This window comes from Coloeus monedula (genome assembly GCF_965178545.1).
Source record: "Coloeus monedula genome assembly, chromosome: 10".
NCBI lineage: Eukaryota > Metazoa > Chordata > Aves > Passeriformes > Corvidae > Coloeus > Coloeus monedula.
Window position 1 is genome coordinate 10,419,131 of NC_138790.1, and position 13,358 is coordinate 10,432,488.

The 13,358-nt window shown below is 39.1% G+C and overlaps 1 protein-coding gene across 1 annotated transcript in view; it reads right to left on the bottom strand.

Annotated features, from left to right (window-relative positions):
* Positions 1 to 13,358, bottom strand: part of SPHKAP (SPHK1 interactor, AKAP domain containing) — a gene marked incomplete at both ends in the record, with an annotated part of 63,951 nt that overhangs the window by 30,735 nt on the left and 19,858 nt on the right. The window contains 1 exon segment of the mRNA XM_082288448.1: positions 7,262 to 7,372. Coding sequence (XP_082144574.1) covers positions 7,262 to 7,372 — 111 coding nt within the window.

Genomic DNA, 13,358 nt, shown 5'->3' on the forward strand with positions numbered 1-13,358 from the left:
ATGCAATGCTTGTCTCGCATTAATTTCCATGCTTGCCAAAATGATTCTGGCAGAGGAACCAGCTGTGAAATGTAGAAATTAAAATATTAGTTTGGAAGTACTAGATATGCCCTGTAGCTGCTTGCAAAAGGATTTACATGAATGAAAATGTGAGGCAGCAGTATTATACAGGTAGGAGGATTTCTGTCCCCCCTTTTCTCCTTGTCCCCCCTGCTTTATATGCTGAGCACGATGTCACATCTATGGAATATCCTTTGGGCCAGCTGGGGTCTGCTGTGCCAGCTTGCTGTGCACCCCAGTGAAATCACTGGTGGGTGCAGTACAAGGGAAAAAGCCTTGATTCTGTGCAAGCCCTGCTCAGGAATAGTAAAAGCATCTCTATATTATCAACTTTGTGTTCAGCACAAATCCAGAACACAGCCCCACACTGGCCACTGTGAAGAAAATTACCTCCAGCCCAGCACACAGTGGTAACCTCAGAGTACGAAGCAGCTCAGGCACATCTTCTGCACCACAACTCAAAAGGCTTCATGACAGGTATCCCTCAGTGGTATACAGTGTTACCTTCCTTATCTCACCAAAGTCAGATCAGGCTACCATCAGAAAATCCATTTGTGTCAAAGCGGGACCATGTCGTTCTACTGACAGTTTCTCTGCCCAAGATTACAACAGAATGCAAGGCAGGTTGGGGAAACATCAGCTTGAAATCAATTCAAGCCTTCCTTCTGTTGTGTGGTCCTTTGCATGATTAGAGAGAGGCAATTTCCATCTCTAGCTGTGAGTGGAGGAAGTATTTTTCCTATTCTTACCCTATATTTTCATTGGGACAGCCACAAAAGCCACATTACTCCTTTCAGTTTCCACGTAAAAATCTCTCCTGTGAGCTGCCCAGCTGCTATCTAACATGAGATGAGGTTTCCAAACACTCTTCTTGCAGGCCCTAATGGAGTGTTTCCAAAAGCAGACAACTCAGTGCATCTCCTGTGAGTCACTCAAGTTCACCTAAACAAGGTCCTGACATCAATTTCCCTTGTCTCCCCAGCCCAGCCACAATTCCCTTTTTAGGTACACCTTGTATGTTGTCGGAAGGATGTGTTATACTGCTCTCCTTCCAGCATTTTTACAGTAATGTGTCTGAAATTTAGTCCAAATTATTCTTCAGAAAGTGTTTATCTTAAATGACTTGGTAGATTTATGGTTCTTGATATTTTAGAGACTATCCCTATTTTAATGACCAGACTGCTTTAATGAATCTTCCTGAGTTATCTCTTCATAATCCATTGCTTCAAAACCAGCTGTGAATGTTTTCTTCCTATTAAAGCTTATTCCTTTGGGTTTGATGTAATTAATTGCCACTTATGACTTAGAGAAAATATTCCCAATAAATATTTATGCCACAAGCACCATCTACTCTCTCCAGTGCCCTGTATACTTGATGTTTAAAAAATTTCTGTGACCTCAGCCTGCAATTCATGTTAGAGGGAGCCTGTGGTTATAACAGCAGCAGCAGTCACAGATGTCCACTCTGGAGGTAGCACAAGAATCCCATTTCTTGATAAAGCAGGTCATGGAGGCACTGAGAATATGACAGAGTGGAATGCTGGAGAGGTTACATCTGCAATGCCATGCTTGATCCTCCCAGTGTTTATTTATAGCTTTGTCAGAGTAAGGTTAAGCATCTGCTTCTCTTAAGCACAGAGAGAAAACCACTGCAGTATGAGACTCTCACAGAAGCAAGAAGATAGCAGATCTAGACAGAAGATTAAAGAGTGTCTCAAGTCTGAAGTGACAGGAAAGAGAAGAAAATCCATTGTCAATCTTTCACACTCTGAAATTCATGAGGCAGGTTTTGACTGCTGTATGATAAACGTGTGGCACTGAAAATGTGGAAATACAACCCTTTAAGGGCATATTTAAATTCTGTCTTAACATTAGCTCGTATGTGAAGATATCTTTTTCAGAGTCAAGTATGTACAAGAGCAGAAAGTGAACCATATTTTACAGATTATTTAAGTAATTCTTTAAGTGGTCTTTTCAGCAAGTGCTCAGTCTGCCTGCACTGGGCTCCATAAAGCAGAGAGCAACTGGTGAAGAGGAGGGTTTTTATTTCCCTGTGCAAGCCAGAGAGGGGCTCTCTGGAAGGTACAATTCCTTACCACAGCAGCATGAACACCCACACATGCCTCAGAAAGGACTACAACTCAACGCCACAATTTAGCCTGCCGCTGTTGATTCCTGCACCTTGTCAGGATGTAATTAAGGTATCGTCAAACTGAATAGGAAGATGAGACTTAAACCTAAAAATATCTCCATTAATTATGGTTTAGATCTGGAAAGCAACGGATGGATTTTGATTTCTGAAAGAGACAATGCTGTTCCTGAAGATGGTTGAGTAATTATGGAGTGAAAGGTAAAATAAACACCCTTGTAATTCCCTGTCTGTGACATAGTGCTGAGGTGTGCAAGCAATCTCATGAGGGAGGGAAAAGGTCTGAGTACGTAGGTCTGGTGGTTTTAGAAAGAAAAACAGGGCTTTGTTATGTTTGCTAGCAAATGTAAAACTTTATTCAAACACAATAAAACAAAGCACTTGTTTCAGCCGTGCACAGTCACTATTCAAGAACACACATGGCTTTGTTTTAAAAAAAGCCAAAAACAAACATCTCCTCCTTTGGGATTCAAGATTGCACTTCTGAATTTGCCTGTGTAAAGAGCTTTGTTGACTACTACCAGTCCTGGGAATAATCCTTTTTTCTGAGCTCCTGTAAGACTACACCTTCACTCAGGGGGCATGCTCTCATTCTTTGGACACTCTGAAGAACGTATTGGATACAGGGACCCTTCCTAAGGGATAGAAAATGTCCCTGACGCGGTGTCCGCGCTATTGTGAGAAAGTTATCTGGAAGTAATCTAGTACCAAAGACTGGTGTAAAAGATGAATCTGTATATTTGTACCTAAACATCCAAAGATATGTAGTGCCTTATCTTGAAAAAGACTTGGGTGAAGAAAAGAATGAAAACCACTCATAATCTACTTTAATTCAAGTGAAAGCTGCTGTCCTTTTTTCCCTCAAAATACACCTTGCCAAGGATTTTTCCTTTCTGCATATGTTATCATGCAGTTTGAATTAATTTGTGGGAACTGTTTCCTGGATGTTTTTGTTCCATCCCTTGAGTGAGAACTGGCATTTATCTGACAATATGGTGAGATGATTCAAGGAAGAATTGGCTAGAAAAACTAATTGCTTAATTTCATAGTTACTTTTCTCTCTGAATTGATTTACTGCACATTTGTACAAATGCCAGGGCAGTAAATGAAGCAGGAGCTGGAGGAGGAGGTGAGATCACAGAAGTCCTGATTTGACCAGCTCAAATTAGTACATAATGGAATCCTTAACCTCCTCCTGAAGATGTTTAAAAGCTTGATGGCTAAACTGCAATGAAAGTGATAATGCCGAAATACCTGCTTAGGACAGCAAAGCCAGGCAGTTGCAAGGCAAGCAGCCAGTTCTGAAAATCCAGCTGCTATGATAGCAAAATTACGTTCTTCACTATGTCAGTTAACAGAGAGATCACAGACAATGTGATCCATCATAACATCACCTATTTGCTTTGGTAACAAGCTGGTTTCTCTCTCACTTGCCACTTCACTAATGTAAGCACTGCTTCCCTTCTTTGAAATGCTCATTTGTCTCCTAGACTGGGTATGTTCTCCTGCACTCAACGAACCAGTTTACAACCCTAAACTGTAATTCCCCCTCCTTCATGGATGCAGATGGTTTGGGTTTTTCCATGTGGCGTAAGCCCACTCAGTGGCTGTTGCTGCTTCCTCTGTCCCCCTCCCTCAGTCATGTTGTCCTCCACTCTCCTTTGTGCTTCTACCATTATCATCAGACCACTTCCAGAAAAAGTGGCACAGGGGCACAGAAAAACAGCCAACAATTATATGAGAGGGTGTTTTACCATGACTGAATTTGAGTGAAGTTTGGGCTGCTGTCTTTGTCCTTTCCTTCTGCTCTGGCCATGTGCTCCTGCTGCTTCCTTGGGCTGGACCTAACCATATACAACGGCCTATGTCTATGCATACAGCCTACATTACATGCATCCCTGTATGAAGCATTCTGGAGTGAGCATTTATGTAGTCACAGAGAAGGAGCACTTGCAAATGGAAAAGTTGCTGGACTATTTCAAGAATGTTTCAAACCTTTAACACTTTACTGAAACTGTTCTCTCATCCATCTGCCTGCAAAGCCAGTTTTTTTTCTCAGCTTTAAGGAAATACAAAACAATTTAAAATGAGCCCTTGTCACATCTCTTTAAAAAAGCATTATCTTGTTATGCTAAAGTAAGAAATGAGCACTGTTTCTTAGTGTTTTGTTTTAATTGAAAAGCAGTTATTTTCCACTTTCCATACCTACCACTGCCTTTTAGGGGTGTAAAGTTCATGTTTCTGCTTCTCCAGGATATTTGACAAGAAGTCTGCAGGATTTCTGCCAGTCTGGAAATCCACTGCCCCTCCCACAAAGGCACACTGCTTGGGACAGGAAGGGTCTACCTTCCTACATCAGTGGTCCTCAAGGACAATTCCTTGTTAGGCTGTGTGGAGTGGGAATGTCTGTCTCCCAGCCTCTGTGTTGGGACAAGATGGTCATGCAAAGAGCGATAGGGCACGATGATTTTGCGGGGAGATCATTGGAACCTGGGCCCATTTTGAGAGAATTTTTTTTTTCAGTGCATATATAATTTCTAATGGCTTTTCTACGTGTTGTTGGCCTGGAGCATGAAAGGCCAGAGAATTTCTGGAAAATTCACTTATAAGCACCTTGAACCAAATGAATGCCAAATATCTTGCAGGACTATACCACCTTTTTTTTTTTTCTACATTTAGTTTTGTATCCTACTTTTTTCCTAAATAATAGTTTCATTACTGTTTTCATTAAGAATTCCTAAAAGACAATTAAGATACATCTTCAGCAGTGTGGCGATGCCACCTTAATCATGGAGATGCTGTAAAAGCATTGTGAAGAAAAGTGTTAAATCTTAGCAACTGCTAAGATAAAGTCATAATTGACATCTCTGCATGCAAGATGAAGAGATCGTGCTTTAGCAGAGTTCAATGCTAGAAGAAACTATAAATCATGTAATCAAGCAAGAATTTAAATATCTTAACTTGTACTAACATAAGCCAACCACAAATACTCAGCACTGGTAATTAATCCAGATCTAGATCTTTGCAGAGAAGGTAGGGACAAAGTATCTACCAGTTTTTTCTTTTCAAATAAGGTCTTCTTAAAAGCATGTCCAAAGCAGGAAACATTTGTTGTAGGTCCAGAGAAACAAAGCTGGCAATAGTGTAGTTAGCAAAAAAATAAATTTTTATGTGAAATTACATTTATTTTAGGAGGTCTCTCCATGGGGTAAGAAGAATGTCACACTACAGAAATTTTAACTGCATTTATAAATCACTGTGTGAAGTTTATACGTGATTATGTCTCACAAATCCATGTATTTTTTTCTATTAGGTGGATTTTGTTTAAGTTCTCATTCAGTAGAAACAAACAAAACAAGACTTCCATAATTAAACTACTTTTAAAGTACTACCTGATTATATTAGCAGGAAACTATGTATTCTAATCTCAGTGGTAAACTGCTGCTAAACTGTACCATTGTTAATTGAAGTAATTTAATGAAAAGTTTAGCAAATAGACAAATATCCTCCTAAGAGGAAAAAATCCACTTATAATATTGGTGTAGAGGAAAAAGCTCTTTGAGGTAGTTTAACCTTTTAAAGTAGACAGCATGGCAAAATCAGACAATGTTGCCTGAAATAAGGAGGGTAGCAATGACATAATCTTTCTATAACAAATTATCTTTGCTTGGTATGTCCAGCCTATCAGAGATAGATATAATTTCTTCTAAGATCCTCTGGAAAAATAAGCAAAAAGTCAAAGCTCAACTGGTCAAAAAGCAAGCCATAATTAATTTTTATATTATTATATGAAATAATAATTTCCTCTGAGAAAATAAGCCTTTTTTTTAGGATATTAAATACTAAATAGTAAAATTAAGTGACTGTGGTCAATATGTTTTGCGTTAAAATTAATCCCTTCCTATATCAAACAACAAGGATACCACTGATTATCCGCCCAGTGAACCTGCTTTGGTTAAGAATGTGTTCAGGTTCTCACCTTGTAAGGTTGCTCACTTGCACACTGGGATTAGGTTGTGTATTTTGCTCACTCTGTCTTGTGGAAACAGATAGACCAGTGCTCAGTATGACTGAAGTGAGCCCAATAACCTCTAACCATATTCCTAAATTTCACAACTGCAATGACACTGCTGTGCCACTCCTGCTGCTCTCAGGCATTCTGCATCATCTCAGGCAGGATGCAAAGCCTCTGGCCATTGCCTCCATGGGATGGAGATTCAGGTTCCTGGCAGCAGCAGCCTGGGTTCATCAGCTGGAGCTGAATGTCTGTGTCCTTGAGGGAATCCCAGCAGACTCCATGAGAGCCCTCAGCTGGTCTTTAGGTTGTGTGCAGCACAAGTAGTGCTGGAGACCTTTTACCTGAGATAAAACTGATCTTTTCTAAAGCCCTTCTTTGCTCACTGAGACCAAGGAATAGAATTCAAATAGAATAAGTAAAGATGTGCTCTTCTGAGTCCTTCATCAAGTAAAAAACTAATAAATTCAATTTCATGTAGATAGTTTGTAAAGCAACATAACTCCTATTTCTTCATGCACATTGTTAAACAAAAGCTGATCTTAATTGCATTATAACCCACAATAATGAGATTTAAATTTAATTTCAAGTGCAAAATAATTCTGTTTGAGTTCTTCAGCAGCTTTTCCTCATCTAATATGGAAAGAGTTTTTTCTCTTTAATTGTGTCTCTCTGCCTTCAGGAAGATTGAGCAGCCTTTTAAACATCTTCTCTTTCCAACCTGTCACTTAACTAGTTACGGTTTGGAATACTTTTCTCTTTGGCTTACTTTTCTCTCTTGTGAGTTGCAGATTATGAACATTAAAAAATACAGAAAGCCAGCAAAATCTGAAAGCCAAATGTGGGGAAACCTCTACAGTAATCTTTATTAATGTGCTCTGTATAGAAATCTGTATTTTTAGTTTGTATGTTTGCTTTTAAAAGAAAGGTGGAAATTACAGACTTTTTAGTTTAACATGTACTGTTGTCAGCCCCGCACCCCACCCATATAACTCTCAAGGAACTTTTCTCCAGAGGAGATGGCAGTGAGTACTTACTGAGGCACAGTTGCTTTCTGACTTGTCTTCTAGAAAGCCAATTTGGCATGGTGTCCTCTGATTCTGCAGCCAGTAGTCTGTTGATTCTAGCAGACTGTTACTGCAGAGAATCTGTTAAAAAAGTTAAAAATAGTTAAAATCATTACAAATTTTTCTGAGCCCTATTGTGCTTTGGAGGCCTGAACCCTATTGCAGTAAGTCAACAGAAATTTTGCTGACAAAATTTGGGGGTGTGGGGGGAGCAAGATGGACAAGATGGTTTGGTTTGGACCCGTCCAGTTACTGCACCTTAAGTCAAATCACTTATATATCCCCTAAAGTATTAGCCTGTTTTCTTTCATAACTGAGAGTCCTTGGAGATAGATGCTTGATGCTTGAAGGAAATGCCTAACCTCAATATTTTTACTGGAAAATATTGCTATGAGTTTTGTTCTGTGTTAAAATGATAAACAGAGATGTTGGGAAAACTAATTATTCAATTACATCAGAGTACACAAACTTGCAGCCTTTTTGACTGACTGTATTTCTCTCCACAGTAGATCAGTACTATTCACTCTGCCAGCAGCCTAATTTCTGGGACTTCCAAGGCTCCAAACTCCTTCTTCTTAAACAAGCCTTTCTGTTTTCTGAGAAACTGAAGTACTTTGGACTTTCTGTAGTGAGTCCTTAGGTCACTCGGCACCCTGAGACCAAGACTTTGGGTTTAATCTGTGTTGACTCAGCCCTACAGCTTGTGCCACAGCCTCTGCTCAAAGCCAAAATGGGGCTACAGATAGCTGGAGACTTTAAAGAGGCAAAGCCAGTTTGCAAACCTGTTGCTTAGATTAAACTGAATTCTTTACTTTCTGCCTCTGTACTAATATTCTACCATGAAAAAGAGGGACCATCAGGATCTTTAAAACATCTAGGGAACAGCAGGAAAAATATTGCTGCACCATTGATGCTACTTCCAGAATGTTTTCTATGGCTTATCATGTTCCCCAGGCAGCAATGTTAAGAAGTATGTTTGTAAAACAAATGTATATTTTACTTGTACTTCCTGCAAGTCTTGTATTACATGGAAATAGACTGTACTCTAGTTTTTAGACTTTTATTTTAATAATGATATTTAAAAATATAAATTTGTTGCTATATCTATCTACAGTACTTTCCTTCACCTGACTGCATGTTTTGTATTGACACACATTTGTCCTACTTCAACGACACTTGATCTCTAAGCCTAGATCCCTTCCTTAGGAAGAGAAGTGAGAATAACTTTTGAGGCCTTCTCACTTCTCAGGGAAGATTAATGACCATAGAAAGCTGATCTGGCCAGGTGATACAGTTTTCTAACACTTGGGAGCACCCAGAAGCAAGCTTATTACCACCCACAGACTAACACCCACTGTAATTTTTGTATTTCTGGTAAAAAGTCACTTACACAGTTAATATTTCACTCCCTGTATCATACTTATATTGATTTCTGAATAAAAGTCAGCAGCAGAGGGATGAGGAGGTAGTAGGGAACAAGCCCCTGAGCTTGGCCTGCTTCAGTGCCCTTTTTTTGGTGCCCTCCACAGGGACTTTCCACCTTTGTTGTTGTTTCTCAATACAACAGCCCTGCTAGGGGTTTTCTTCCAAAGAGCTTTAGAATACAAATTTATGGTTCACAAAATACTCAGAGGAAGTATTGTGCCCAAAGACTTTGTTCTTAGTATGCCAAAGGCTCATGAATGCTTCTCATGAACACCAGCCTCTTCTTGGGGGCTGCTAGCTAATCTTGTTTACCAGTGCAATGACTCTGAACTCAATAAACGTTATAGCCTTCCGTCTCAGTGCAAAAAGATTCCTGCCATCATAACTAACTCTGAGACTACATGGGGAAAATAATATACTCCACATCCCAAAGAAACAATTTCCTGTTAGTGTAATAAACTGTTGTGTGGGTTTGGTTTTTGTTAAGGAAATCTTTAAGCATTATGAACTGGTTGGTAAAATCTAGAATTGGGCTTTCTTTTCCTCTTTCTGAAAAACTAACATCCTCTGAGGCTTTATGAAGACATACAGAATTGAATATACAAAAAACACACACATACACACACATATATATATATGAGATTTAAGACTTAATCTGATTCTAGATATTCTCATCCTTAAAGGCTGAAGTTCTAATTACCTGTTAAAATATAATTTTGCACACACAGGAAACAGTTCTCTTTATCTCAAACAGCTTTTGCTGTAACAAGCAATCTTGTTCCATTTCCTTAAAATCACAGTGAATTTGTCTTCAGCTTTAATCACTTTAGATCTTTCTCTCCCAAAACTCAGACAGTTTCTGAGAAACTGTGATAGACAGAAATTTATCATGTAGAAACAAGCTGCAGATATCCTTGGTGCTGCTTGTCTTTGTCTCAGAAGAACTTGGCGTGCATTTCAGAACAGCTCGATCACAGCAGATCTATATTGTACATGACAAACCCATGAAATGAGCTGGGCAGTCCACACTTCTACTGCTTTGTCTCCTGTGGGATGTTAAATGACCCTTGGTAGCTTTATCTTTCTTTCGGAGGATGTTTTTATCAGGAAGGAAATACTAGTAAAGCAGCAGCAGAAGAAATAACTCTCCTGAAAAAATGTTTTGGTCAGGTCAGGTCATGGTTGCCAAGCCTGAGTCACTCCAGGCTGGTTTTTGAGTTCCAAGGCTTTATATTGCATTTAATTTTTTGTATGCAGCTTTTCATAGTAGACTTTGAAGTCAAGGGTAGAAATTATTACATGGAAGTTCTGGACAGCATGTGATTTTTAAGTAACCTCAAGCAGATGAACAACATTAGTAGGATTACGTTTTATCTGGGCCTAAGTAGTTCTGCACACACACTTGAGAATGTATCCAGAAACGTGAAGAAGGGTGAATATGCATAGCATTTTTAATACTGGAGGTTGGGGGGAATAATTTACAGCAATTTGGATTTGAAAAAACAGGTGAGAAAAACAAAATCAGATACATTGGAGTCCACACAGCAGAAGCTGGCAGAGGTCCGCAATCTAAGGAACAGAGCTTGCCTCAAAGTCATCTGGAAAGGCTCCAGAAATTACTCCAAAAAGAAAGTGCTGTGGGAATGGGGAAATGCAGGAACATGTGCCAGAGGCCTCCTTGCACATCATCTGGTTTTACATAGGTCTGAGTGGTGCTCAGGAGATGGAGGTGACATTTGAGACCGTGATGGCTGGAGTGAGGGGTAAACTTTGGATCAGTTTAAACTCCATCTCATGAAACAAAAGTTCTTGCATTAGCACCATTATAGACATCATATTGCTCAGAGCTCTCCCATAAGTACTTCTGTGGAGGAAGGATAATTTGGGCCACCCTGCAATGCTGATCACAGGTTGGGTTACACACATCTGCTGTGCAAAAATGTATCTGTAGAAGCCGTGTGAACTTTTGGGCATATTTCTTTGGTAACAGGCAGTATTATTGTGGTCAAAGACACACATATGGTAAGAGTAATGGAGTATTTCTTACAGCCTTTTGCTATTGTAAGGCACTTCTTCCTGTTAAATAGTATCATGTGTTTAGATAGTGGGAGTTTGCATATGCATGAAAACTTAATGGGATATTCATACTTTTAAAGGAATACACTGAAATCCTTATAGCAAAATAATATATGACTGCAATGATCAAAAGTGTATAAGCTTGAAGGAGTTGATCTAAATTAAAATAGCTAGTTAATTAATCATAAGCAACGTGAGAACTGGTATTCTTCGGATCTGTATCTCTACCAGCATATTCCCATTGCCATTCTTGCATTTAAGCATTTTTTCAAAATATACTGCGGTGATCTGTACCAAATGACAATAAAACTAACCCTCTTCTCTTTCAGCTGTCAGTCTGCAGTCCTGCACTTTTAAGGCAAACAGTATCATTTGCCAAAATTTCTTCCTCCTGTCTTGTACTTCTTTTCATTCTTATTTAATTAAGACAAGTGCAGGGCCAGTCCCACTGACAAATCATTAGGATTTTTGCTATCAGCTGAAAACTGAAAAGTAACTGAAAGCAGAACTTGATTCATTGACCATACTCATGTGACAGCTGCACACACTATACTGCTGTATATCTGGTTTGGAGCAGGATCATAACACTCAGAAAATAATTCAGGATGAATCTGCATCATGCACTAAATGTGAAATCAGCAGTAATTCATGGTTCTAAAAAAAGTTTTCCACTCTCATCTAGAGACTCAGCCGTCAGCATTACTCAGTGTGTTGTGAATCAATGAACTAAATCAGCCTCTAGCAGAGTGTGGATTAGAAAAGTCACTCTTTCCCAGAGGAAAATACTGTGTATGAGTTTAGTGTAACAGCTTCCTGCTCCCTGATTTAGATCACAAGACATTAAAATACAGTAAATATCTATAACCGAGACAGCATTAAAAAGGCTCTGCTCCACAAATGAAACATCTGCGTCTTCGTGACTGAACATCTTAATTGCTTTGGTTAATTACCACTCTTCAAAAAAAGATAGGAAAGTGGGACACACAGAATAAAATAAGATATCCAGGGGTACATCTTCTGCATTCGTTTAGGTTGGTCTGTGTAGTAACAGGCTACAACTCATATGGTTCCTGACAGGAGCCATTCACGCCAAATATAACTACTCAAACCTGCAAGTCAACTGTTTAAACTGTTCCCTTGCAGCAGAAACCCACAGCATTTCACTCCACCACCAATTGCAATCTAACTTAAAAATCACCTAAGAGAGGCTTAGAAGAGAATTCTTCATTCTTTTCCACACACACACACAAAAGGTAAACACTTTCTCTGACAATGGTGTAAAGAAGCCCAAAAAATCCTGCTGTTTTTCAGAAGTGTTGTCAGAAGTGAATAACTTCTTTTAGTGTGCTGACAATCATAAAATTGACTCATGTTACAATGAACAGCTCAAATATATGGGATAGGACAGGTGAAGCAGCTCTCAACCATACAGGCTACCCTTTAAAATTAGGGAGTGATGCTTCTGATCATGAGCAAGCAGGAGCACTTGTAAAGGCAGTGGTGGCACTTAGTGCTGTGCCACTGTCCTTCACTCTTACATAAACAACTCTGAGATTAAATGAAAATTTAAGATGTTTTCCCACACAGTAGATTTTCTGTCTATATGAGGATTCCAATTACAGTCAGCAGCATTTTTAAAAATCAAGTGTTATCTTGCATATGAACCCTTTGACCAAATGAAATATTGACACTTTATCTTTTAGCCATGTTGGGGTGAGAAGGAGAAGCCTAGTCCCAGCACACACATCTGTCTTATCGAGTTCTATTTTTACATCAATGATATTATATCTAACAAAATTTCTGTGTGTGGTTTTCAGGATAAGGAAAATAAATCTTTAGCATCTACATGTTTTATCCTTCTCTCTTCTTACATAAATCTAACAAACAAAAAAATTCAAATCCAAACGGAAAATATTATTAAAAGTCAGAATTATGGGAAGACTGAATGAACTGTGAAGGTTTAAAACAAATGCTGTAGCATTTTTCAGCTCTAGAATTATGCCTGTGGGAGACAGTAGAGCTCTGAGGTTTATTGCAAAGTGAGAGGTGAAAGGCAGCCAGTCCTCCTCAATAGTCTCTGGTAGTGCCCCCTTCCCTCAGACTGTACTGCCATAACAAGGTCCTAGGCAGGAGGAATAAAAGGTTTTCACCTTTGTATTATCAGTTGTACTGAAATTAGCTACAAGCACAAAATTACATCCGATCCCTCCTAATGACATGCATACACACACAGGTGTCACCTTTTTTCTCCCACATGCCCTAAATTAAATTAGTACATATAAACCTAGTTTTAGGAAACAGTAACAGCAATCTATACCACCTCCTGTTGTAAAAACCATTCCAGTCAAAGTTTTTTCATGAAGGACCCTCCATCGTACTGACCTGAGAAAAGCAAAGCTCTGTCTGGGTCCCAGAAACTTGCCATTTATTGAAGAGCAGTCCTGAAGGTATTCCTGCTATGCACTGCTTTTAATTCATATAATGAAATATCAGATAATGAGGTAAATTAGAAATGTTCAATGGGAGTTTATCTCCCATATATGTATAACATATTTTGGGACCAGAC